We start from the raw sequence: 25,224 nt of genomic DNA, 5'->3' as shown, positions 1-25,224 counted from the left end.
CTTAAAAATGAGGATTCTAGGCTTGTGTGCATTGATGTGCTCTCAGGTGTTTTAGAATTGAGTAGCAATGCTGTGAAGAAGGTTGTGCTGGAGACTCAAGGCAATTTTTTGCTTTACCTTTTGTAGTTTACTGCCTTGGATTCAGACCTTTATGAAACTAAATCTAAGGCACCTGGCCCTCTGTAGTGCATGGAGAACCCTAGGTTGGTTAGTTGATTTATTTTTTTATTTAAAAAAATCCTGCTATCAGTGTTGGCCTTGAGTGTTTTACAGTCTAAATTGGACAAAGAAAAATTCAAAGATGGCAGCAAAAGACATTTTAAAATAAGTTACATGGGTAGAATAAATCTTTTATGTCCAAGTTTTTTAGAAGGAAGGTTGAAGAAAGGCAAGTAAGTTCAGGAACGGACTCTGGAGACATGGATTTGAAGGTTAGCATGTTTTTAAGTGTTTGCTAAACAGCAAATACAGGTTGTAATTGTTTACATGAAAAACTTCAAAATACGGACTAGATAAGACATCTAATGCCATTCTTCTGTTCTTCTCCACTGATAAAGGAGTCTGTTCTTTCTTTCTAGCCGCTGTAGGTTAGATGCAAAAAGGGAGCTGGGTATTGCTGTGCTGAACATAGCAGTGCTGAAGAGATAGGTGCCCTGCCTGCAGGAATGGAAAGTCAACCTGAAGCCTAGGCTGGAGCCGCTGCGTACCTGGGATGGTGGGAGTACATCACTTGTCATTCTCGGTGGTACTGTCTGAGGGGTTGCTTTCCTCTCCTGGATTTACCTTCATACTCTTTGGCACTGTCTTAGGAGAATAGGTGCAGGCCTTGGATTTTAAGGGTAGCAAAAACTACATGGGTTGAGCAAATTGGCACAAAGTTCCAATTTTGCTGTGTTTCATCACTTACATGGTAAACGTCATTGGGGAATTGCTTAAAGATAAAACCAGTATTAGTGTGGGCAAAAAACCTGAGTCTCATCAGTATAAAATTAGTGAGAGAGTGTATTGGTGGATGAGAGGGAGCAGTGAAATGGGTTTTAGTGGATAATGACTTGTATTGGGTCGAGAGGAAGACAACAATAACAAGTTGATGGCTCTGATTTTTGTAGCTATATTTTGACTGAAGTGAAAGGATCCTCAGAATAGCAATAGTGAGTCAATGATGAAAATTATTCTTTTTGTAAATGTAAAAAGCAAGTGAAGAAAAAGCACTCCAGTGAAGCCAGAAGATTTTTTTTGTGTGTGTGTGTGGATTTTATTTTTAATGCTTTTTGGTTGAGGAAGGGCACTCTATCAAGAGACTACCATTGAAAGCATTTAACTTGCCTTATGGCAGTAAATTTTCAAGATGGGAAAAGAGTGAGATGCTGTGATTGGAAACTGCAGCAAAGGTGCTCAGAAACATGGATAGCTGTTAGTATTTTTTCAAACTTTTATAATATTTTTGCCTCTTAATAGACATTTAAGAGTATGTGCAGCTTGTCTGTTTATCAACAGAGTAGATGTACCTATAGTGTATATGCTAAATGTAGATCAATGTTGTTTTCTTCTTTCCATATTTTTTGTTTTGGCAACATCTTCCATTTGAAAATTTTTGCTAATTTAAAAATTGACTTGTGTTTCACAATATTAATGTATTTATCCAGTCTGCAAGTAGTTGAGGAATTGAGGCAAATAGTCTGTAGCAGGATATTTACAATTTACGTTTCATAGAGCTAAACAAAGCTGTGCTTACAAGCTACAAAGATGTGTTTATACTTTGCAGTGCATAATTCTAAAATACAGCAGTCTCACCAGGTGTCACTACAGTGAAAAATTTGCCAGCATTTCAGCAATTAAAAAAATATTTCTGTCTCGTTTTTCTGTTTTGAGTTACCTTAGCCTGAGGTATGCATAGAGATTGTTAGTTCAGGCTAAAGTCTGCTACTTTACAGTTTGGAAAAAAAAAAAAAAAAAGTTGAGACATCATGGTTCTTCAGAACAGCAAGAGCAGTTGCATCTTTAGGGAGCTGGGATGCTTTTCTATTTTTATTTTTGTTATTCAAAGTATGAAAATATCCAGGTACTTCACCCCTACACATAAGAACATTGATATTATGTATTTGTTCTATTTAGAAAGGTCAAGATCTGCTATTGAGGTATTTTGAAAAGAGCAGCAATGCTCAATAATGAATAGTGACCGAACTCTGCAGTGCCAAGACTGCACTTTGATATGCTTAGTAAGACTGCATCTACAGCTGACACACAGTAAACAATAACTCTGAATGCTTATAAGATTTTTTTTTTCTTAAATCTTTAATAAACTTTCGTTTAAAGCAAGAAAGGTCAATTGGCATCCCTCATTTTATCGCTGAAATTAAGGAAACTGTTTCAAGGGCAAGATAAGCAGATGACCCACTCATACCTTATAAAATAAAGTGTTTTAAAAAATGCTTATACTGATTTTTTTATTAATTATTTTTGCTAAGACTAAAGGATGAATAAACTAATTTCTTCTCTTCCAGAGCTCACTGAAATCAATGGAAGTCTTGACACTTAATTTCTACACCATGCTTTTGTTGTGATGTTGGTGTTTAGAAAAGCCTGTTACAGGAATTTGTATAATCATCACTAATTTGCTCAAATGCTAATAATCACCTTGAAAGGGCCTGCCTGTCCAGACAGAGCTGCCTTAACTAGTCCCAATCAGTATGTACATATTTAAAGGAAATTATTGTACTTCCTGGAGATTAGAAGCTAAACATATATTCAGAGATGTACTGCGGCCAGAAGTGTGGGAGATGCAGAAAGCTCCATCTTTCCATCCCTCTGCCCCCGAGGTTAACTCTCTACAGAGTTAGAGTATTCTTGCTGTCACCCTTTGACTTGGGTGCTCCTGTATGTTTTAGGATGGGTATGATTGAACAAATATGGGCTTGATTCTTTTTGTTTCTGGCTGAAGCTACAAAACCTGTTCTGTTGCCTTTCTTCACTTAATGAAGGAAGCAGGATCTGTACAGATCCCTGTTGCTTTATTGGCTTGCATTAGCAGCTGATATGAAAAGGGATTATAGTCTCTGAAAGGAATTGACAATCATAGAAAGACGTGTTAGGAAAGCCAGAAGAAAACAAAAACATTAGCCAACAACTTACTGCTGAACTGGAAGCATTTGCTGTAAATGTATTTTAACTGTCTTTGAGGATTTAAAAAAAAAAAAAGAGGCAAAAAAAAATCCTAACAACATAGTGAGAATACATTTACAGCAAACATTTCTTGGCCTGGTTCCTCAGCTGTCATGGTTATACTGCTGTGGGAACAGGCTATGAGAGTGTTTTCTTTGCTCTGCTTGCAGTAGTCTCATCTCTTGCACAGATTACACAGGTATGCATGTGGCTGCCCTCCTTAGCATAAAACAAAACAAATGCAAAACATGCAACTGTTTTGCTAGGTTTGTTGACTAGACAGGAGGAAACGTCAGAGAGCTCATGATGTCTCAAAATGGCTGTGCTGGGCCTAGAACTGATTTTTTTTCTTTTTGTTTCTTTTTCCTTATTTCCCCTTGAGCTTTTAAAGGAAACTTTAAAACTGTTTTGACTTTAAGGTTTCTCTGCAACGAAGTTCAGAAATTTGTGCCTAAATGCCATCCAGCTTTATTCTTGGAAAGAGGTGTCGATTTAAGCATGTTTTTAAGTGTCTGCTAAACGGGAATACTGGTGGTAGAGGAACTAGGAAAAGATAAGGCACTATTTGTTTTCTTTTGTAAATGAAACCTCCATTATTTTCATGAGATTTTTCAAAAATAGTAGACACCTAATGCCACTCTTCTACTTTCTCTATTCTTCCCCACTGATAAAGGAGTCTGTTCTTTCTTTCTAGCCGCTGTAGGTTAGATGCAAAAAGGGAGCTGGGTATTGCTGTGCTGAACATAGCAGTGCTGAAGAGATAGGTGCCCTGCCTGCAGGAATGGAAAGTCAACCTGAAGCCTAGGCTGGAGCCGCTGCGTACCTGGGATGGTGGGAGTACATCACTTGTCATTCCCAGTGGTACTGAGGGGTTACTTTGCCCTCCTGGAGGGCCAGGACTTTTGGCAGTGCCTTAGCAGAATAGGTGCTGTATCTCAGAGTGCTGAAGTTTAGAGCTTGGTGTGGAATAACTGGAAATTAATGGTGTAAGTCAAAGTTGATGGGATCACTGGCTGGAAGTGAACAATACTGAAGATGTTGAGCAAGAGGTCTATTAGGAAAAGCCTATGGGATTTATCTTGCTTTTTGTCACTGTCCTGGATTTCAGCACTGAATTGTAGCCTGTGTCAGCCAGCTCTGTGGAGCAGAGATTTAGAGCAGAAATCAAGTATCTTCTGTTAGATGCCAAGACCTTTCCTTTGGTTTAATGTGACAGGCTTATTCTTTATTCATAATAATACCCTGGGAAGTTTCCATAACTATTCAGCCTGGGCATGGGAGCTGCAAGTTCAGTTACTTCCAGAGTTTAGCATTTAAACCTGTGTTTCCCGCTACCCAGGAGAGTGCCCTGAAATCACATACAGCAGTCAAAACCACCAGCTTTACAGCTAGGGATGCAAGATTCCTGGGGCCAGGACTAGAGACATGAAGGGGCAGTGTGACCAGTGCTATGGAGGAAATTCGGTTAATCTGATGTTTCAGCTTTCCAGGTGAATACCTTAGCTACTGGCCTTATAGGGTGCTGGTTGCTTCCATGGCTTTTGCATTTTTGGTTGTACAGGGGCCTGGGTAAATGCCACCTGCTTGAGAAAATGCCACCTACCTGAGAAATTGAAACTCACATCTTCAAATTCATAGATCAATTCTGTCATATGTCTGATTATGATATTAAACAGTCACAATTATAACAGCAGAACCCCAAGCTTTTGTTTTGGTTTGTTTGGTTTTTTTGGTGGTTTGGTTTGGTTTGGTTTTTTTTTTTTTAATGGCCAGAAGTGCTCAGCTTTGTGGTGGACACAGTGTCATTACTGGCAGGTGTATTTAGAACATATCTCTTAAGATTTGCTCGTTTCTCAAAAATGTGTGTGCAATTAATGGATCCCAGATGGGCTTCTGGTTGAAACTTGGTGCTCAATGGAGATTTCAGTATTTCCTTTCCTGAGTAGTCAAGATCTTAGGGAGAATTTTTAGGATTGCTTCTGGATGCGTAGGTGGAGCTTACCGAAGCTGCTTTTTTTTAGGCGTGGATTTTCTTCATTTTTCAGCATTTCTTTTTCATCGTTTTGATCAAAACAAATGTGGAACCTCCCCCCCGAGCATTGGTACATTGTTTAGCATTACACATTAATTTTACTTAGTAAATAAACTATGAATATAACTAAATAAGCAGCTTTTTAAAACTAATGTATGTTGAACTGATTGCAGAGTTGTGGTTTTTTTAACTCAGCTTGCATTCTGTTAGAAGCTGACTGACTGATCCTTCATTTGCACCATCCTCCCATATCTCTCTTGCTCCCAGAAAATAACTGCAGATATCCAAGAATAGCAGCAGTTTTTGTACCAGTATTCTTTGTAGAAAGTGATTTCTCACATACCAAGTGATTGACACAAACGTAAAGTAATTGTGCAACCCCCACTTTTCTGTACTATTTATGAAGCTGCAGTAGATGTTTCTACTCTTACAGTGTTTTCCTCTATCAACAGTATCTTTTAAAAGAAGGGATATGTTCTCCCAGCAGAATGGTGCCTTTGGAATACAGCTCTTTTATTATGCAACTAAAATGGGTGCCCATTTGAAGTATTTTTTCTGCTAGATGCAAACAGTTTTTCACATATAAGAGAACGAGTAAGTAAGAATTGGAGCTAAATAAAAATCTAGGAAGCAAATGAAATTATGAAGACTGTCCTTTGCTTGGCAATAATCACTGAATGTCCCTGAAACTCATAGTATCAGCACCTTCAGCAAATTATTTTTTGGTTTAGAATAAAAGTAACACTTTGAATTTATTGTTGATTCATAACTGAGGGCACTGGTGAATGCAAAATCATGGTTCTGTGGGCACAGCAGTTATTTGGGCAATATCTTTGCGATGTTTTCACAGATTGTCTGTTGTCCAATTGATAGTAAATGCTCTTAGTACTCTAGGAATAGGACACTCATCATATCTTTAAATTGTGGGAATGTTACGTGTGCAACTGCAAAATGTGTACAATTTTAAAATTGTATTTATTTTCATTTTTACATCGTCTGTGTCTTTAATGCACTTTCTGTGTTTCACTCTTCATAAGGACAACCTATATGCAGTTGTTCTTGCTCCTTTCTGACCTAAAGGCAGTTGTTTTAACAGAGAACCTGTATCAGCTCCACAGTCATGGTACCATGGCCAAGAATCCCAGCAGGTCAGTGATCTGCTCTGCTCATTCTAGCACGTGCTCTTACTTACATTCTTTTTTCACACTGTCTCATCCTCTTGAATCTTCCTGTGGAATTGAAAGGGTTTGTATTTTGTGCAGCCTTGTTGGAACTTCTTGTTGGGACTATTGATTGTTGTGCTCAGGTGATTCAAGCAGACTTTCCAGTGCTGGTTCATTAGCAAGGGTAGACTATTTTGAATTCAGTGACTGGGGAGGATATGCTTGTGAATTCTAAGTATGGAAAGTTTGGAGGATATATTTTTGTCCGTATATATGTGTAAACCAGCTTATTTTTTTAAAAACCCAACATTTTATTATTGAAAATTGATGTTTCACCTCAAGGCTACTTACTCCAAGATCTGATAATATCTCTGAGCAAAAAACCAAGTCCTATATTGAGATTTACTGTCTTTTGGCCTCAGTTCAGCAGTCTGCATCTAATTGATTCTATTCCAGTTTTTATATCACACAATTTATGGTAATATTGGAGGATTTTCTTCAGCAGCATTTTAAGTGACTTAAATAACATCTATCATGTTGTTTTCTTCTGCAGTCCTTTTTCTGAAGGCTTTAGGCTGGTCTCTGTAGAAGTTCCCTTTTCTGTACAAAAAAAGCGTTATACGTTGCACTTAAACAGAATTTTCTGACCTTTTTAATGTAATGATTTTTAGTTTAAGTGCTAATTTAAAATCAATGTCTCGATGATGGACATGAAATTGTGCCTTTATCATTAAATTTATTAATTTTCTTGTTGTACCAAAATATGAACTGAAGCCTAAGGAAGTGAAATAACTTCTGAAGGAAGGAACGTTGCTTTCTGTTGCATTCAGTCTTAAACTATATGTCAGCTTTTAACATCATTCTAGAAATATAAGCTAAAATATATATGGGGAGTGAGCTTAGTAAGCTCTTCCGTTTTGGTGTATGTTGCCAACACTTGTAATATTTTCTTCTGTTATTATTGTAGGGAAAATCTGAATCGGACAGAAATATAAATTTATGAGCTTAAATTTGGTCCTGATAATACTACCTTAAAAATGTGTTGTTGGCTTCAGGTTTGATAGCTAAACAATGCTTTTTCCTTTGTGTATTAGTAGGGAGAGCTCAGAGAGGATTTATAGTTTAGATTATGTGCTTAATGTGGCTGCATCAACCCGGTGATTAGTTTAATTAGATGATGTGATGCTAGCCCACTTTCTTCTGATTTGTTTACCTTTGTATTACTTTTGTGCTTAATTATATTGCTAAAAGACAGGAATAGAAACTTGCCTCATTCTGTGTTTATTTTTCCAGATGTCATTATTCAGCAGTTGAACTAAAACCAGTCCTATATCATAGAACAAGCAAAAAAAGATGGTGTATTTCTGAAGAAGCGTTTCTGCAAATTATGTAGTGCAGACTGTTTGTGGGTCAAGGGTAGAGAGCAGCAGACCAGCCTCAAGACAGACTGCATAATAAAAGTTTGCTTCTCAGACTCTCATCTTTTGGAGAATAAGTGCTTTGAGTCCCTGAAAAATGGGAATCTCAGCTCATGAAAGCTCTTTGTAGTAACAACTTGAACCTAGTGGAAGAGTCTTTTATATACGGTAGTGCTGATACAGTCTCTATCAGTCTTGCTGGGAATGCACAGAACTATTCCTTCTCAGTTATCCCCAGAAACTGTCCCCAGACTCTTGTGGACATGCCAGGCTGTCCCACAGCTGTGTGCCATCTTCCCTTCAGGCTGGCCTGATGTTGACTGGGCTTTCTGAAGGTGAGTAGGAGCCCCATGTCAAGTACCTTCCCTCCGTCTCATGGAATGCCCCTTAGAGAATATCCTCTTCATTGTCTTTAGGCAGTTGTTTAGTTTTGTAGGTTATATAAATGAAGATGACAGAAGTTTCAGGCTGCTCCATTTGCCTACAGTTCTTAGCATTATTAAAAGTCATCAGAGAGGAGGAAGCCAGTTTCTGTTTTGGTTGTTGAATTGACTAGGACTCTGGCTTTCTTCTGAGGCACTTATTTATGAAAGTTACTCTTAGTCTAGATTGAGAAAGAATATGAGAATTTCCTTCTCTTTATGGAAATCTTTCGAGCAAACTGTTTGTATGCTTCACTTCAATTTCTTTCTGAATTTGGCAGAACAGGCTGCTCAGAAATACCTTAGAGGGAATTTGAACTGTTGCAATGCATCTGTTTTTCATGGTGTTAGATTGCAAGGCTTTGAGATTGGTTAAGCATCAGAGGACAAGTCAAAGGGGCAATCATCTTTGTTCAGAAAGCGTCGAGTTGCATTAAGCACCATGGAATATCCTGCTATGGTATAAGTAGTTATTTCACTAGTAGAGAGCAAGTTTCTGCAGGGACTAAAAATCTTCTGGTTTGTCTGGGGAATTTCTCTTTTCTTATGAAATATTTGTGAAAATAAATAAAAATATTTTTAAATTAAAATTCCATGTTACATTATATTATTCCTAAATTATCTGTTTTCTTGTATCATGAAACTACTTATTTGTTCCCAATGTCTTTGTATGTTTAAGCAGAATCTTAAAGTAATTTTTCAAGGAAATATTTTTAAATAGTTGTTTTATCTTGCACTAACAGATGTAAATACATATGAACAGTTATATACATACACATACTCATTTACCAGCAGCATTTCTTACCTGTATTTTGTTCAGCTGTATTAGATCATTTATATACACAACAGAGTATTTAGGAGGAGTGGGAATCTGGCAGGAGTAGACCTTAATCTGCCTGTAATGTATGTCTTGGAACTTTTCTGATACTGGTGTTCAGAGTTTGGCTGTCTGCTGCCAAGTCTACACCTGCAGTGCTGCTTGATTTAAACTCTGCGTGTATTCCTCTTAATACGAACAAATAAATAATATCTTTTGTTATTTACCAAACACCAGGATTACTTCAAAACCACAAGTAGCAATTCTTCTGTGCTAATATTCTGTCTTTTCGGCCTCATGAACAGAGGATGCTCAGGCTTCATTCCTCAGTAGAAATGCCATCTATGACTCTACACTCTACCTCTGGTTTAGTTTGCTATTTGGAACCCTTACTCAAAATGCATATCTGGTATTTTGATTATGAATTGTCACATAAACAGAGTGATTGATTAAAGTAATTTACATAGAAGCATTCGTGGTGATTCTGAGGAAGGGAAAATATACAGAAGCTCATGGCATTTAATTACGTTGCTTAACAATAAATGTCAAGTTAAACCTTTTTAAAAAAAGATGAATGCTATACTTAAGGAAAGTGCTATTACATTTCTATGGTTTGAAATGTTTTACACACTGTATATATTAGAGGGGCAAAGATATTAACACTTCTGTACATGCAAAGGTGCTGACAGGTTTCAGATGCTACAAGGCTTTAACCGCTGTCCGCTTATTGCTTGCAAAGGGAACTCATTTACTGTAATGTGCTGTTAATCTGAGCTCATTTACTTGTATGCAAGCGCATTTGCATACAGACACACTTCTCAGAACTGATTGAGAACATGAGGACTAGTGGTCCTGATTTGGTAAATTGTTGCATATAAACAGGATTTGCATTCAAATTAGTGGTTTATATCACAGCCTGATTATACGTCCCATTTTAATAATGTTAAATGAATGGCAGTAGTAGATTTCAGAAAGCCACTCCTCTGATTATATGTTCCAATTCTAAATTTAATTAAAAATCTTTCCCTCCTTTCTTTCTCCTTTGAAATTTAGTAACAGACTTGGAATTTCTTCTCTCATTAAGTAATGTGTCTATAACAAATTGTTGTGCCTTCCAAATTACACTCAATAATTTGTTTAATAAAAGACTGTCATACTGCTTCTATATTGCTGGGGGAGGGTAATGGAGGAGCAACTGAACTCCACTGTGTTCATCTACCTCTTGCAGAACAGAAGAGAATAAGAAGTCTACAGAGAGAAATGGGATGAGGTGCAGAGTTCCCTAACCAAAGTCTGAGCAAATCCATGTGTCTAGAGGACACTGCTCAGTTCTTGTCAGAAATTATGGCTATGTCATTGTGGTGCAGATCTCCATTCTCACCCTGAATTACAAATGAAAAACAAGAGAATAAAATTGGATAACTATTTGACTGCATCCAAAATAAAAAAAACAAGGTTAGTTTTCATGAGGAGCGGTTTTCCAGTCTAGTTTGCCACCTGACTTCCACTAGCTCAGTGCCACAGCAGTGGAATAACTTAGAGGTGTGTGGTGAGTAGTTCTCAATATATCCAACACTTGTGCACCTAGACATCTTCACTGTTGCCTTTTCTGAACTGATGTGACAAAAGCCTGTCTTCCTCCTGCTCTGCACAGTGGCAAGACATCCTCTCAGCTGCTGCTGGAATGGTGTAGCTTCTCCATTTTTCAGTGGTCAGATTCAGGAACATAATTGATTTGGTGAAGAGAGCTGATTTCTTTTTTTCAATCCATGAATTTGAAGAAAATACAAAATAAGATGATTTCAGTGCTATAAAGTAAGTAAAGCATTATAATTTAATTGCACTATGTGTTAAACACAGTGTTTTTCCTGTTGCCTAGCAATGGGATTTACCATGCAATTCACCATGTGCTTAAAATTCCATTAATAACTTATGTTTTCAGAGGTTTATAACTTTGATAAAAATCATTCCTCATAGGACAATCCAAAAAGTGCATTTTGGATGTTCTTTTTGTTACGGGGTTACTTACTAAGGAAGCTTGAGGCAGAAAGCTCTTGTGCCCTCTGATTTCTGTACCCATTCTACTGTACATGGTAAATTTTGAAAGTAAGTTCTCAAGCGATAATTGTTTTGTGTGTGTTTGAAGCAGTAAGCCATTTATAAAAGTGTTCTTTTACTTTAAAGGTTCTACATGGAAACTTTTTCAACAAGGCAGCTACCTCTGCTTAGGAGAGCAGCAACTGCTTTGTGCTTCTCCAGAAAACTGAACACCTAGGAAAGGTTTTGAGGTGTCCTCCATTAGCGTTCCACATAACGTGTAGTGGAATAGGTCTGGATGACTTCTTTGGGGAACTGTAATGCTTGCTGGGTAGGAGGATCACATGGAGCTTGATGGAGGAGACTATTGGAGAGGTTGGAAGAGTATAAACTTTAGTAGAAGTGGGGGAAAAAAAAAAAAAGCTATAGGACAGGCCCAGAAAGTCACATCGTTCCACAAGAGGAGCTAGCTTAAAGTTAGGGCCAGCAAGTATATGCAAAACCAGTCAGCTTTTAGCAATGGGATAAAAAAATTTATGTGTTTTTTTTTATTCCAGTTACCTGTGATGTGGGTGGGTTTTGGATTGTCTTGTACTGCTCCATGAGGCAGTGCTGTAGCTAAAAGGGCTTGAATTTGAGGAAGAAGAATATGATTACCGGATTTCCAAATTTGGACTTAAAGGCGGATTCTGGCATCTTTTTATAGGAGGACATGGGGAGGGGAAAAAGGTATTTTGAGTTAATCAGTTTTAGAAAGTAAACCTCTCTATACCTTAATGTTTCAAAATGGTGATTATTGTGTAAGATTTGATTTTGCATATTGAGATTTATGCACTTAACTGTTTGTAGAGGATTTGTATATTTAGTTGTGAATCTTTAAGGAACTTTATTCATGTTGTAAAATACTGCTACTTTTCAATGTGTATGTAATTTCAATTTGTCACCTTTGTAATGGTTAATTTTTAATTAAGAAACAGAAATGTGACGTTCATGCCTTCAAGTGAGCAAAGTAATTTTCATTGGAAAGAGAGGCATTCATCAGCACTGACGTTTATCTTGCTTATAACTAAGCGAGATTAGATAAGAAAAACAAAGTAACTTTTTTTTTTGATAAACTGACTTCCCTACCCCGTGCTTATGTTTCAGAACATACATTTTTGCACATATATGTAATTTTTCTTTTGGGTTATATAGTCTCAATGTGATTATGAATGCTAATCGCTTTTAGAAATCTGCTAGGTATATGTCATTTTTGTTGACAAAATATAGATATTTAAAATAATATGGATATTACAGATAATATAGATCAGTATTAAATGTGAAAAAGTGCAGTGTTTGATGTGGTTAACATAAGTAGCGTTTCCTGTTAAGCTAGACTGGCACCACTTAGTGCTCCTGCAACCTTTGTATAGAAAATGAGGAAAGGGAAGTGTGCCTGAGAGTCCCTAATTTAGACATCTAAAGTTAGAATTTGCAACTAACCTTCCCTGTACCCCTTCTCCCATAAGTGCTCTGAAATCTTCCGTCTTCCAGCAGTCTGCCTTGAAAAATTCCATTTTGTACTGGAGTGTTACGTTGGGTTGGTGGTCTGGATTTCAGATCGCTTGTGTTTCCCCAGAAGATCATCATCAGAACTGAATGAAAATGAATGAGTGTTCCCCTGACAGGGTCTAACACTCCAGGACAGTAAGTGGGAGACTGGCAAAATGTCAGTTGTTTTTGCTGCTAAAACGGCTCTGAGGGAATGCGTAAAATAAAAGAGAAAGTAAAATCCTGCTTTTGTTTGGCATTTTCCTGTATTAAAGCAGCTTATACTGTTGTATCTTATATATGTTGTATGAATCAGAAACATGCCATATAATTGTGTTATGTCTCTGTGGATAGAAAAGTGAGGGGGAGACATTTGCGGGTCTTTATTTTTAACGTGGTTATGATTTCTAAAGCTTCTGTACTGCAGAGACAGAATACCTTATACATTACTGCTAGCTGGTAGGAGTGCACTGGTAGTAACCTGCATCACGTCGGAATTGAATCAAGGATCTCCTGAAGTGTAGTTACACTGTTAGGAAATGTTTAGGTGAAGTATAGCTTGGCTTTACATTGTATAGAGTAGGCCTAGGACCATTTCTGTTCTCATGAAGAGGGCATTTATTGCAGTACACAATGCTCTAGAGAGAGTTATTTGGCTCTTCTGGAAATTTGTTGTAGTAAAGAACACAAGTAATCACAGCATTCTCATACTTGAGCCTGATATCTTTAATGGTCACTCTCATTTGATGCCTAGCAACTAGTAAACCTTTTTTATTGTGTTATGTCTTATGTACACTTTAAGTTTGTATAATTATACATGGTGATTTTCATTTAACAAATTTCTTTTGGTGTTTTTTTTTTTTTTCCCAACAGCTCTCTTTCCTAGAAAAAATTCAGTACCCGTAACTCTTGACTTTGCAACAACAAACCAGAAAAGAATTACTAAAGATTTACATGTAGTTTTAAAGAAATTATAAGAAGCAAGCAAAACTGGTTTTAAATTAATGGAAACAATTTCTAAACCATATTTGTTGCACAAACCCTGGAATTTTAGCCTGATTTGCTTTTAACCTGTGATTGAGCAGCTGCAAAGTAAAAGTCTTAAATTAAGTTGTTGCTACTTTTTTGGGGGGAAGGAATTCAATAAGGATTATGCTCATAAAGTTAATAATAAAGTTGTGCTCATAGTTTTGAGTGATTAGTGGAGAGTGCATATCTTAGAAAAATAATGGCTTGATTCTGTACTGAAAGTGTGACTAAAAGGGCATCTGAGTGTCATTCTTTTGAGGTGTCCTTGGTTCACTTGTTTTATATTATAGGAAACAAGGACTGCAATAAAACACAAAATGCCCTAAATAAAAACACTTCCAACCTTCAGCATACATTTCTATTGCTGTCTTCTAGGTGGACTGGGGTCGACTGGACTATTTAGTAATTGACATGCCACCTGGTACTGGAGATGTACAGCTGTCAGTCTCACAGAATATTCCAATTGCAGGTATGTGCATTGCTTGACTGTTCCAGAGATTTGAAGTTAGTTAAATCTGGTATCTTTAGAAAAATCTTATTTAATATGCGGGCCAAATTTTCTTTTACTTGTCTTTCTAACATGCTAAGAAACTGTTCTCAGTTGCGTGGTGATGAAAAATGCTATCAGTGATTTTTAACATGTTAGCATTATGATTGTGTTACTTTCTTTTAAGCTAAGTTTTGAAAAGATTGAGAAATCAAACATAGCAGTACCCTTGAAGGAAAGGCAATTGTGCCAAAAACTGGTAAGATTAGTAGTAGAAAATATTTTCTTTGTCTGTACCTACTGTGTAGTAAAGCTAATACAAAAAATTAGTTTGTCTTCATGATTGCTTTTTAATTAGAAGCTGACAATGCTGTCAATGCACAACATTTATTCAGATGAACTATGCAGCACTGTAATACACTAGTGCATTCTTTCTCCTCTCGTGTTACGAATTCAACTTTTTGTAGGGGATTTAAACTTTGACAGGTCAGTCTTGAGATATGCAGGCTGCCCTCTAATCTCAAGGGTTTCAGCAGGAGTTGGAAATACTGCTTCTGAAAGAACGCTGAGCATCTTGCGAGATCTGATGGAGTGTAATAGTTTATTAGGTGTCTGACAGACTTCTACCAAGGTGGTTGTCAATAGCCAACATAATTAATCTTAGGAACTCAGTGGTAAAAGAGGCAAAGTGATCCTTACAGTTCCAGGAATAATTTAATAATTGCTGTGGCTCTTCACCAGGAAGGTAGTGCAGTGCTGGAACATGTTACTCAGAGTCCATGGGATCTCCATCCTTGGCAGTTGTCCAGATTGTCCTAGACAAAGCCCTAGCTGGCCCTATCTAGTGTTGCTAATAGATGACCTCCAGAGATCTTTTCCAACAAGAAATTCTGTGGTTCTGAGATACTAAGGAATCAGTTTGGATATCGGGTAAATATGTTGATACAAACCCAAAATGGAAGCAACTTTTACTGCTCTCATTCTTAGTTCAGACTGGCTCATGTGCACAGGCAGGCCCTGGTTTCCTCCAACACTCCTTTCTCTCTGCACTTTGGTGGCAAGAACGTGCTCAAGTGAAGCCACTAAGGATTACATTTGTAGAACTATTTTACTTGCAGGTAGAATTTTTACCAGGCTGCCTGATAAATTTAATGAATAAACAATTGTGTATCTCAAAGTTCATGGGATAGGATAAAAGTGTTAGCTACAGGTATAGGTAGAAAGACTGGTGGGCGTTATAGACATGCCCGTATATAAAGGCACTAGAGCTAACAGATTTTGTGACATACATCCTGGTTTCACAGCAAAACCATCACCACTGTTACAGCACAGTGAAGTCTACAGGAATGAAAAGAGCACTTTAACAATCAGGCAGCATTTTATGTCTTTTCCTTAACACAGTCAAGTCTCAGCTGCAATTGTACATAAGTACAGTGACTCATATACCTGCAAGCCAAAATTTTTGACAAATAGTTAAATTTATTGTTAGGGCTGTGTGGTGGTATCTTAACAATCTTACATGATGTCAAGTTCAGAAAAACTTAAATGTTTTGACATAAAAACCTCAAATGTTAAGGCAGATGCTGCCTCAGCCAGAACACTCTTGTCCCCAAATCGTTAATAACCACGGGAGGTTCTCTCTGCTGTCTACGTTTATGTTGAGTAGTGGCAGGGAGCAAATCAACAGAGTTGTGATGAAGCATTTAATGAATTTTTCCTGTAAGAAGTAGAAAAGGAGGCTTCTAGTGCCTTAGCTTATCTGTGACCTGGAGCATATGATGAAAAGCAAACCATGATTTGGACCCATTTTCTTAAATACTGTGCTTAGTAGGTTGCATGTGTGAGTAGCAAAGCAGGAAGGCCTTTTACTTCCAGGGTTTTAAGTAATGAGGTGGAGCATGACAATGGTATGGAAGTTTTTGGTAAGGTAGAATTTCATTAATTTCATTAAATCTTGTATGTAAGGGCAGTTAAATCATGAAATGAAAGAAGTGTGGCTTTATCTTCATGGTTTATGTGTTGGTTTTGTTTTGTTTTTTTTTTAATATGGTGGGTATTGATAATTGCTTTTCGCTACAGGGCACCTAAATGTCCTGATTTAACATGGAAAATGTCAATAGACTCTTGATCGTCAAGGGATTATTGTGCCCTTTTCCCACAGAATTCCACACTGTGTTCAGAAGTATAAGGGATTGTGGTGTTGGTGCACTAGGTCCTCTGGGACAGAGGTGATGGAGGAAAGTAATTTAATCCTGTATTTCTTCTGAGTTTTGGCGAGATCTGTTTGCGGAAGGTCACAAGATCTTTCTGACTGATACACTACATCACTAAATGAAAACTTTAATTTAAATAGTGTTTTTCATAAAACCTACATCTTCTTAGAATGTAATAGACGTTAACAAAAATAAAACAAGTTAAACTCTTTACTTTGGCTACTCTTTAAACTCTTCGCTGTGGCTTTCTGGCATTTTTTAAAATTTTATTTGTACAAGTATGGGCTTTTACAACTTCCTAACTGAAGGCAGCATTTTGATTTGAATTCTGAAATGGCTCCACATTGCTACCACAGTTGCTCAGTTGAATTTATTATTTCATCAATTCTAACTTCATAAAATTAGGAGTGATAGCATCACATTACATTTGTCTTTCCCATTAGTTGGTTTTGTTGAGCATGTTGAGGTTGACTCGCACTTTTTTAATAGTTCTATTGTGCTTTTGATGAAGACAAGCAGAGCAGACAAGAAGTGATTAGATTTTTAATTCCTTGTGCTCTTACTGGCTCAATGAATTTCAGTGATCTGTAAGGAATTTTCTCTGTTATGTATTGTGGGTATCTTTCCATGTCACTGGAAGGGCTTCATTTTGTGTATTACAGGTTGAACTGTGCATTCTTCTTTTACTTTGGTTACTTGGTTTCAGTCTCTTTGACAGTCCGTAGCCTTGTTTAGCATGCTTTTATTTTCTTTAATCTTGTTCCTTTTAAGGGTACGCAAAACAGTGTTATAAGCCTCGATGATGATGTTTTCAGAGCAGCGTACAGAATTCTGCTTGTTTTGTGGGCTCCCATCTTCATTTGCAATTCATGTTTTGAAGCTATGTGTTGGGGTTTTTTTGTTTGTTTTTGTGGTTGGTTTTTGTTGTTGTTGTTGTTGGGTTTTGTGGTTTTTTTTTTTTTTACAGAAAGTATTTGGTAGTGTGCCATTCTGTTCCCTCTCCAGTTTTCTTGTTCTTTCATTATCCTTTGAGGATGTCTTGGACAGTCATGGTATTAGTGGCATAATTTCTCTTTTTCCTCAGAGACAGCACAGGTATCCTAATTAAGTACATTTAGAAGTGCATTATCTAGTTTACATGAATGTTGTACTTTGATTTGCATGTATGCTTATGTGAGATACAGTATTTGCATTACAGTTTCTTCATTATTTATCTGTGGTTTCCTAGGGATGGATAGTGTAGAAAATTTTTATTCTGTCTCTAAATAAGTTTACAAGACCTGCACACACATTTTTGCCATCCACTTACAGATTTTTCTGTGAGTGTGAGAAGGAGCACTAGTAAAGGTTTGAGATGGGTTTGCCCAAATGGGGCATGAAAAACTGTAGCATTGCAACATCTGACAATAAGAAGGCACTGATAGGATGTGTGAATTGGTATTGGGTATTAATTTTAGAAGACTTTTTTTAATCCTGCATCACAGGTACCATAATTTTCTTGAGTCAAAGAGAGATTAGAGCAATACCTAATGGGTAAAAGCAACACAACAAAATATGCCTTATGATTCTGGTTGTTATTAAAGAGAATATCAGCCTCACACAGCTTCAGCTGGAGTGACAGTTTTGTGTGGGTACCTTTCCTTCTTTAGAAGATGGAGAAAGGAAACTACTGTGACTTTCATTTTTTATTTTATTATCCTTAGTCACCTTACAAGGAGTTGCATCTTACTTAGCATATTATTCTTTACTCATCCATAACTTTTCTCATGTTGCAGTCATTCTTCAACAAACTAGTAGATAAGGAATTATATGATAGCTCGAAAATGTGATATATATTTCTGCTCAAGCACCACTTCTTTCTTCAGATGCAAGTTGGCTTTCCAAATAGAAATCCAGAGTCAGTCTGGAGAAGAAGGCTTTGTTTATGGTCTGTTGTTACTTAATTTGTATTTAGTTATGCTTCTTTATGTCTACTTTGTTCTTATGTTTCATCTTTTGCATGCGATGTCCAGAAGCGGGTTCTTTATCATGTGTTGAACATGCATGCTTGGAAAAGTTTGAAGCGTCCTTACATGTTTTCCAGCTTTTAAAACGTAGGGGGCTTCAGATGACATTATAATGTTTGATATCAAGATGGAGTGTAAACTAATGACATTATGAAGAATAAGGCTTGTGATTCCTTTGTGTTACTTCGTTGCTAAAATGAGAAATTTAAGTGTGTGTATTTGTTTGATTATTTAGATAAAGGAGCCATAAATCAAATTAATAAATACCGGAGATGGAGGATTAGTTTCCCTAAAGACTGGGAGAGAAGTTTATCATTCTCTGTCTTTAGAGTGTGAAGGCTGCGTGGGCAGCAGCAAGGGCATCTGTGTTTGAGAGCCAGTCCCAGAGCCCTGCACAAGTGTTTCTTCCTCGTGGAGAAGCTGCGTTGTGGGGGCTGACGGTTAAATAAATTAGGCTGTCTACTGCCATTTCTTTGTTAATGTTAAAGTGAAGTCTGCGTTAGTGAAGTGTGACAGCTCTAGAGTCTGACACTGTCTCAGTTGACAGAACCAACTCCAGGTTATAGCGGAGTTGTCTCATTTGCTAAACTTTGTCATATCACTCTTTTCTTTTGATAACGAGATGCCATGGTGGTGAAAACCATTAGAAATATACACCTGTCCAGTGGGAAGTGGACTGAGACAACCAAATCATTTCACTTCTTACTGAACAATCTTTTAACAATTACAGTAGTCAGCATTGGACTGAACTGTGCTTACACAGGAGGCCTAAAGGTAAAAGGCTTCATGTTTTATTTCAGTGCTGTTAATTTTCCCACCTTTTGGTAGTAACTTTTTTTTTCCCCACACAAAGCATGTATTATTATAATCTTATAATAATAAGCTCTAAAAAGTCCGTTAATGAGAATCTGAAAAGACAATTAGTCAAGATAAGGAAAGTGAAAACAATATGAATGCTATTTTTATGTTTTTCCCAAGTTCTACAAAAGCGGAAGCATTGCCATTGCTAGTCATACAGAGAATGACTTTTGTCACCTTTTAGATTTAAAATCCACAGAGTTCCTACCATCTTTTTATTGCCTTGCCCTAAAAATGGTGTAATTTTTCCTAATAATTGCATCTTTTAGCAATACGTAGATCTTAATTATCTCCCCAATGCCTTTTGCAGATAAGGCTGAAATATTTACAAAAGGAGTTTTTGCTACTTTGATTACGAATTTTCAAGGAATTGTAATTAATGTGGTTTCTTCTGACGGCGGCGTTTTGGTCGATAGGTTTAAATAAGAACAGAAAAGCATGTTTCTGTCTTTACTGATTAAACATTAAAAGTCCTATTCCTATTCAAATATGTGCATAGAAGAAGGAGTAGAGGGATGCCACCAACTTGAAGACACCTGGCATTTTTAAATTCTGTGAAATCTGATGTACCAAACTGGTGAACCAAACTATTTACTCATGTTTATGTCAGTGTCACACAGACCAGGGTGTAGCCTTGTACACAGCTGTTTTATAGCAGTGTGTGGGACTTAGGAGAACTGGATCCTGCCTCAATGAATAATAATATTTAAGAACAGGAAGTTCTAGGTGATGAGTAGACTGTCTGTTCAGAAATGAGTGTTCAAAACAGCAAAAAGAATTTAAAAGCAGATTAAAAAAAAACCCAACTGTTTATGTTTTATAAAACTATGCTTGAATTAGCATGAAAAAGAATTGTGATTTGTGAGGTAAAGGTGTCTTTTTAAATTAACTGAAATTGCAAGCTGAAGAGGTATGGTGCTGTTCTTTTGTCTTTTCTGAAGAGAAATGATCAAAAAACCCGCAATGCTGCTGCAATACAAGTTGCATGTAGCATACGGTTTAAGATTAGAGGTGTATCTGTATTCTGTCATTGCTCTTTGTGTAAGTGTCTATTTGCCCCTTGTTGAATATCTCTTACTTTGATGCAAATCACAGTTGCAAGGCATCTGATCTTCTTTCCTTTTAGTTTAACAATAATATACAATGTTTTTCTCAATTTCTTTGGAGATCTTGCTTTCTTCTTTTGTGGAAGAGGTACATCATTAGTTTCTGTAGTGAATTTTTGAAGATATTTTGTGGGAGCCGTATGGGTAATAGTAAATTTTACTTGATCTGTTTTTGAATGGCAAATATTTTTAGTATCAGATTTCTATGTAAATTTACTCTTTCTTTCATGCTGTATTTTGGTATTTCAAATAACTGCAGGAAAGGAAAGACACATAGATTTAGGATAGATTGAAAACCAAAAAAACCTTAGTGACACCGGTGGCGTTATAAAACCATGCTTTTGTACTGATCCAAGTGTAATTTGTATGCTGAAATAGTTTGCTGCTTTTGTCAGAAAAAAATGTAGTTGACAAATGCAAATTATCATCAGGGTTATCTTAGCTTGGGACGCTGCTGGTACTTCATTATGAAGTGTCATACTCAGTAGACTATGTAAACTTAATTTAAAGACCAATATACAGTATGAGCTTACACATTAATGCCTCACACGCTTTCAATATAAATTTAAATTTAACTCTTGGCTTATGGAGATTGATTTAACACACATTGCCTGTCCCATCTGAAGTGATGGTATATTCAGCGCAAGTTCTTTAAATTTTATCATTCCTGAAAAATAGTTTCCAGGTATTGGGGGAAAAAAGTTGTGAAGTACAGAGGCTTTGAAGAGAGGTTCTGTGAGGCCTGGAAACAGTGGCTAAGTGTATGTTAAGTACTAGATTAGCTGCAATTGCCTCGTTTTTTAAGACCAATTATTCTGAATAGGAAGAATAAACGAGCATAGTATTCAGCTGACAATTGCAAAGATGAGAGAAATCCATATGAATAACGGTACTGCATTCTCTCCTCTAGCTTTTTCTTATGAAAAAATAAATGTTTAAATCTGCCCCTTACCACCCCCGCCTCTGGAGGAAAAAAAAATAAAAAGCAGAATGGTTTTTGGTGGTGATTGAAGTAGTCTCAGCGTTGTCTCTTTCTTTGTAGCAGAATCACTCTTTTACCAGTTCTCCTCTTTGGATTAGGACCTCTCGTTTTAAAAAAAAATATTCGTTTGTCAAAAGAGACTATTTGGACTTTGCTCTTGCCTGCTACAATGCTCATTATAATCTGGACATGATTGGCAAATGCCCTTGAAAGCAGGACATGGAATGGTAGAGCAGAAAAATGCTATTTCAGATAGCTAAGGAAAGGTGGAAAGTAGCAGAGTGTCTGTGAGGGAGTGTTTTTTATTTTATGCCTATACTTTGCGAATCGTTCTTATTCACAGATGTTTTTACAAATGTTTTCAGTGTTTTCACTTTGCTAAATAAATATTGCATTGTAAATTGCATTAGTGTGACATATGTATTCAGTTTGTCACACCAAAAGTGAACATTTTAGCACAGTTAAAGTTGTCTTTCCACGTCTTTGTCCATGTGATCTAGTGTGAAATGGATGTTCTAATGCTTACTGATCAGTTAGGTGAGGGCAGTTTAATGTCAGGATGATGGCTTTATACAGCTTTTGATATTCCTCTGCTTAGTGGTTTCACTGACAGTTCCTCTTCCCAGGAGGAGGAAGTTACCTCTAAGATTTACGTCGTCTTTTCATGTGGGCAAGGCAGTAGTGTCCCCATCTCTTAATTACCCGCTAGTTTGTGGGCAGAAGAGGATGTGTGCCTGTAAAAGCATACACTGTCTGAGCAGTTGTTCAAAGGCTTCTCCAGGAAGGAGGTAGTGAGTAGGCTGGAGGTGTGACACAGCCAGGATCCAGCCTTTAGGACAGTTCTGAGCTATATTATGAGTCTTGAGTAAGGATCCCTTAAGGGAAGATCACACTAGTGATTCTTTTAAGTTGCTAGTTGTAATGAGATGTCACACGCAAAAGCTAAAGGGACTTCATTACAAGGTTTATCCAAGGAGATGGATGATTTTTTTTGAACATTAATGTATCTGTGATCATCACCAGCTGAAACAGAAGTCTTTGTTCTTGCGAGATCCTGTTCTGCATCTTCAAGTGCAAACTTTATCTATAATTGCAGGCACATTTTGCCTATGAAGTAACAAGAAATTTGACAGAAGGTGAGAGGGACTCTGTAGAGATCCACAGCAGAGAAGATTCAGATTCACAAAGCTATTTATAACTTGAAAGTCTCTCCTAGAAGTTTGAAACTGATGCATTGGAAAAGGTAGCAAAAGCTACAAAAAGTGCATGAGTGGTGTGCTCAGATCAGGCCATCCGCAGCTGCATTGAGGCCTGAATGTGGTTCCTTGCAAGACTGTTCAGTGCCTATTGGTCAGCAGGTGCAATTATTAGAAAAAGGCAGTGTATCTTTCTGTGTCTTTATTCTCCAGAACTGTATTTGTCAGTAGTTCTGGTCAGTAACACTTCACAGGTCTTGGGGTGGCATTATTTGCTGAGTTAATAAGAATCAGCGTGATACAAGACATGGTCTATTTGTGTGTGGAGGGGTCCTTAATCGTCTGTCTGGATGAGGTGAGGTAGCCTGGTTCTGAAGTCTGGCTTTGGAGGGAAAAAAGAATATGTTAGAGGGATCCTTTCCATCTCAAGGTAGACCTTCTAAGATGCTGCTTATCAGCTGCTTTTTAGAGCTGCCTGGTTTTCACTCTATTATAGCTAAGGCTTGGAGAGATTCCACATTATGCCTTGTAACCCAGAGCATCTAATGCAAACCTTAATGAAGCAGTGAATATAGGTGATATTTTCTGTACACAGAAATTACAGGCTGTTTCAATGCTTGTTATTTCCTGAACACGAGTCCATCAGAAGGGTGAGCACCACTGTGCTGGGTAGGCACGCCTTTATTTTACTGAGGATTAAGGACCTGGGGCTAAAAAAGAAAGGCAAACATCAGTGTTACAGGCTCTGTGTATTATGCGTACTAAGGATTAAAAATATAGTTAGCGTAGTTTTTACTAATGCAACATGCATCAGCTTTTTGTCAACTGAAGTACGGTGAAGTTACATAAATAAATGGAATGCATGAATAAGTAGATATGTCAGTTAAACCTAAATGTGCTCAACTTAGATATCCTTAGTATGCTCAAGGCACAGAAATTATTCCTCTGCACACGACTGCAAACAGAATTTGTAGTATGTTTTAATGTGCAATGTGATGGCATTATAGTTTCTGCAACTTCTCTGTTCAATTTGTCAGCCTTAGTTTGCCTTATTCATACAGAGGCTTGTGTAAACATTGCACGTATTGCTTCAAGAGATGTGCTGTGTGCATGAATTCAGTCACATTTCATTACTTTATTGATCAAAATAATTCTTTACTGTTTGATATTCCTGTTAACCATGTAGAGCCAAGATAGCAAAGAAAGTGTGGGCTGTGTTCTTTCTTGCTCATCGTTTGAATCACTTTCTGAATTAAACATATGCAAACTTACTCAGGGAGGGGAGCACAGTGAAAAGTCTCATTTGCCATATTTGGTTGCTAGTGAAGGAAATAATGCTGCTAATAATTTGAATTCTTGAACTTCAGGTTGGGTTTGCTGTACTAGCAGTTATATCAAAGAAAAAGGAAAAGATACTTATTTTAAAGGGCGTTGGTATAAGTCAATACTAGCTGCCTGTGAATAATTGTTGTCTGTAATCCAGCTCAGAGTGAAAATGAAAATAGGAGACATGTCTGTTACACCCTCAGCAGCATCTTATTGAGCTTGTTGGCTTTCATTCTGCAGAAGAAGCCATGCAAGTTGTCCATGAGCATAATTTTATTATGTATTTCAGAAGCCAGAGTCTTTTGTACAGGGAGTTGGTGTTTTCAGCAGCCTAAACCCTGCAATGTGCCATTGGGTCTTTTTGGCATTTTAGCTTTTTCCCTTTGAATGTCAAAAATCTCTCAGATAAGCTGCTTGTGGTTCTAGCGGGTGTTTTCATTGTGCATAGTCCCTGTCCTTCATGCCATGCCAATTATTGGGTTCTTAAAAAAATTAATAATGTACTAGAAAAATGTAGGCTTCAATTTTGTTGACGCCATATTAGCATCTACCTGAAGATCCAGGGAATGCTGGGCCAGCATCTTCAGAGAAGAGTATGAACAAAGGTGTGAAACATCTGAGTGTATACACGTAAGACACAAATTTCCAATTTTGTTTGAAAAGAAAGTAGAAATAAGCATTTTGTCCAAGTATTGAAAGATGTTTGTTTTACAAATATGCAGAAAACTTGAAAACAGTGAGTCTAAATTACTCATTTGTGGACTGCCCTTTTTAGGGAAGGGTGCATTCATTTTGTTGAATTACCCCTACATTTCAATGTCAGCTGTAGAGTGTAACTCTACACTTCATGAAAGGAGGAGCTAAGGTGACTTGGATGTAGCAACTGATGATGTTGTTCTTTGTGATGCCATTTGAAACAGGTTGGCTTGGGAAAAAAAGCAAATTATTTGGATGCCAGAGTTTTAGCGAACAATAGGGAAGTTGTGTTTGTTTAGTGCATTACATATGCTGTTCAGTTTTTAGACTCGTGTCTAATACCACATAAGGCAGAGATGAGCAGCTTTTCAGGAGTGAGGGGCTGGATTGTATTTTTCTTTCACAACTGAAAGGTTAAGAATGCTGGTTGAAGACGTTCGAGTGTGCTGTCAGGCAGTGTTTGGAAATGGCTAGCTGTCAGACAGGCAAGATGCCACCCAGCAGCTGGCACAGGGCTGGTGTGAGGGGCAGGGCTCCCTGTCCCAGTGCTGCCAGAGCCAGGACTCTTGGGATGCCAAGGCTCCCGGTGCTCCAGCCAGTGCCAGTGATGCCAGCGTGGTCTGTCTCTGGAAATCTACCCACCTCTTCCTTTGCTGCGTACACCGAGGGTTGGGAACTGCAGGCCCAGTAGGAAACTCTGTCACATGTATCTAAAATTGTTGTAATTGCTGTTAATGTGAAGTT

At 37.4% G+C, this 25,224-nt stretch overlaps 1 protein-coding gene across 1 annotated transcript in view; it reads left to right on the top strand.

Annotated features, from left to right (window-relative positions):
* Window positions 1–25,224, top strand: part of NUBPL (NUBP iron-sulfur cluster assembly factor, mitochondrial) — an 88,450-nt gene that overhangs the window by 42,588 nt on the left and 20,638 nt on the right. The window contains exon 7 of the mRNA XM_086462430.1: window positions 13,986–14,079. Within this exon, the coding sequence (XP_086318556.1) occupies window positions 13,986–14,079 (94 nt within the window). The remainder of the gene's footprint in view (window positions 1–13,985; window positions 14,080–25,224) is intronic.

This window comes from Leptosomus discolor, chromosome 3 (assembly GCF_034619465.1).
Source record: "Leptosomus discolor isolate bLepDis1 chromosome 3, bLepDis1.hap2, whole genome shotgun sequence".
NCBI classification, from domain to species: Eukaryota; Metazoa; Chordata; class Aves; order Leptosomiformes; family Leptosomidae; genus Leptosomus; species Leptosomus discolor.
This window is presented reverse-complemented; position numbering and strand designations above follow the sequence as displayed.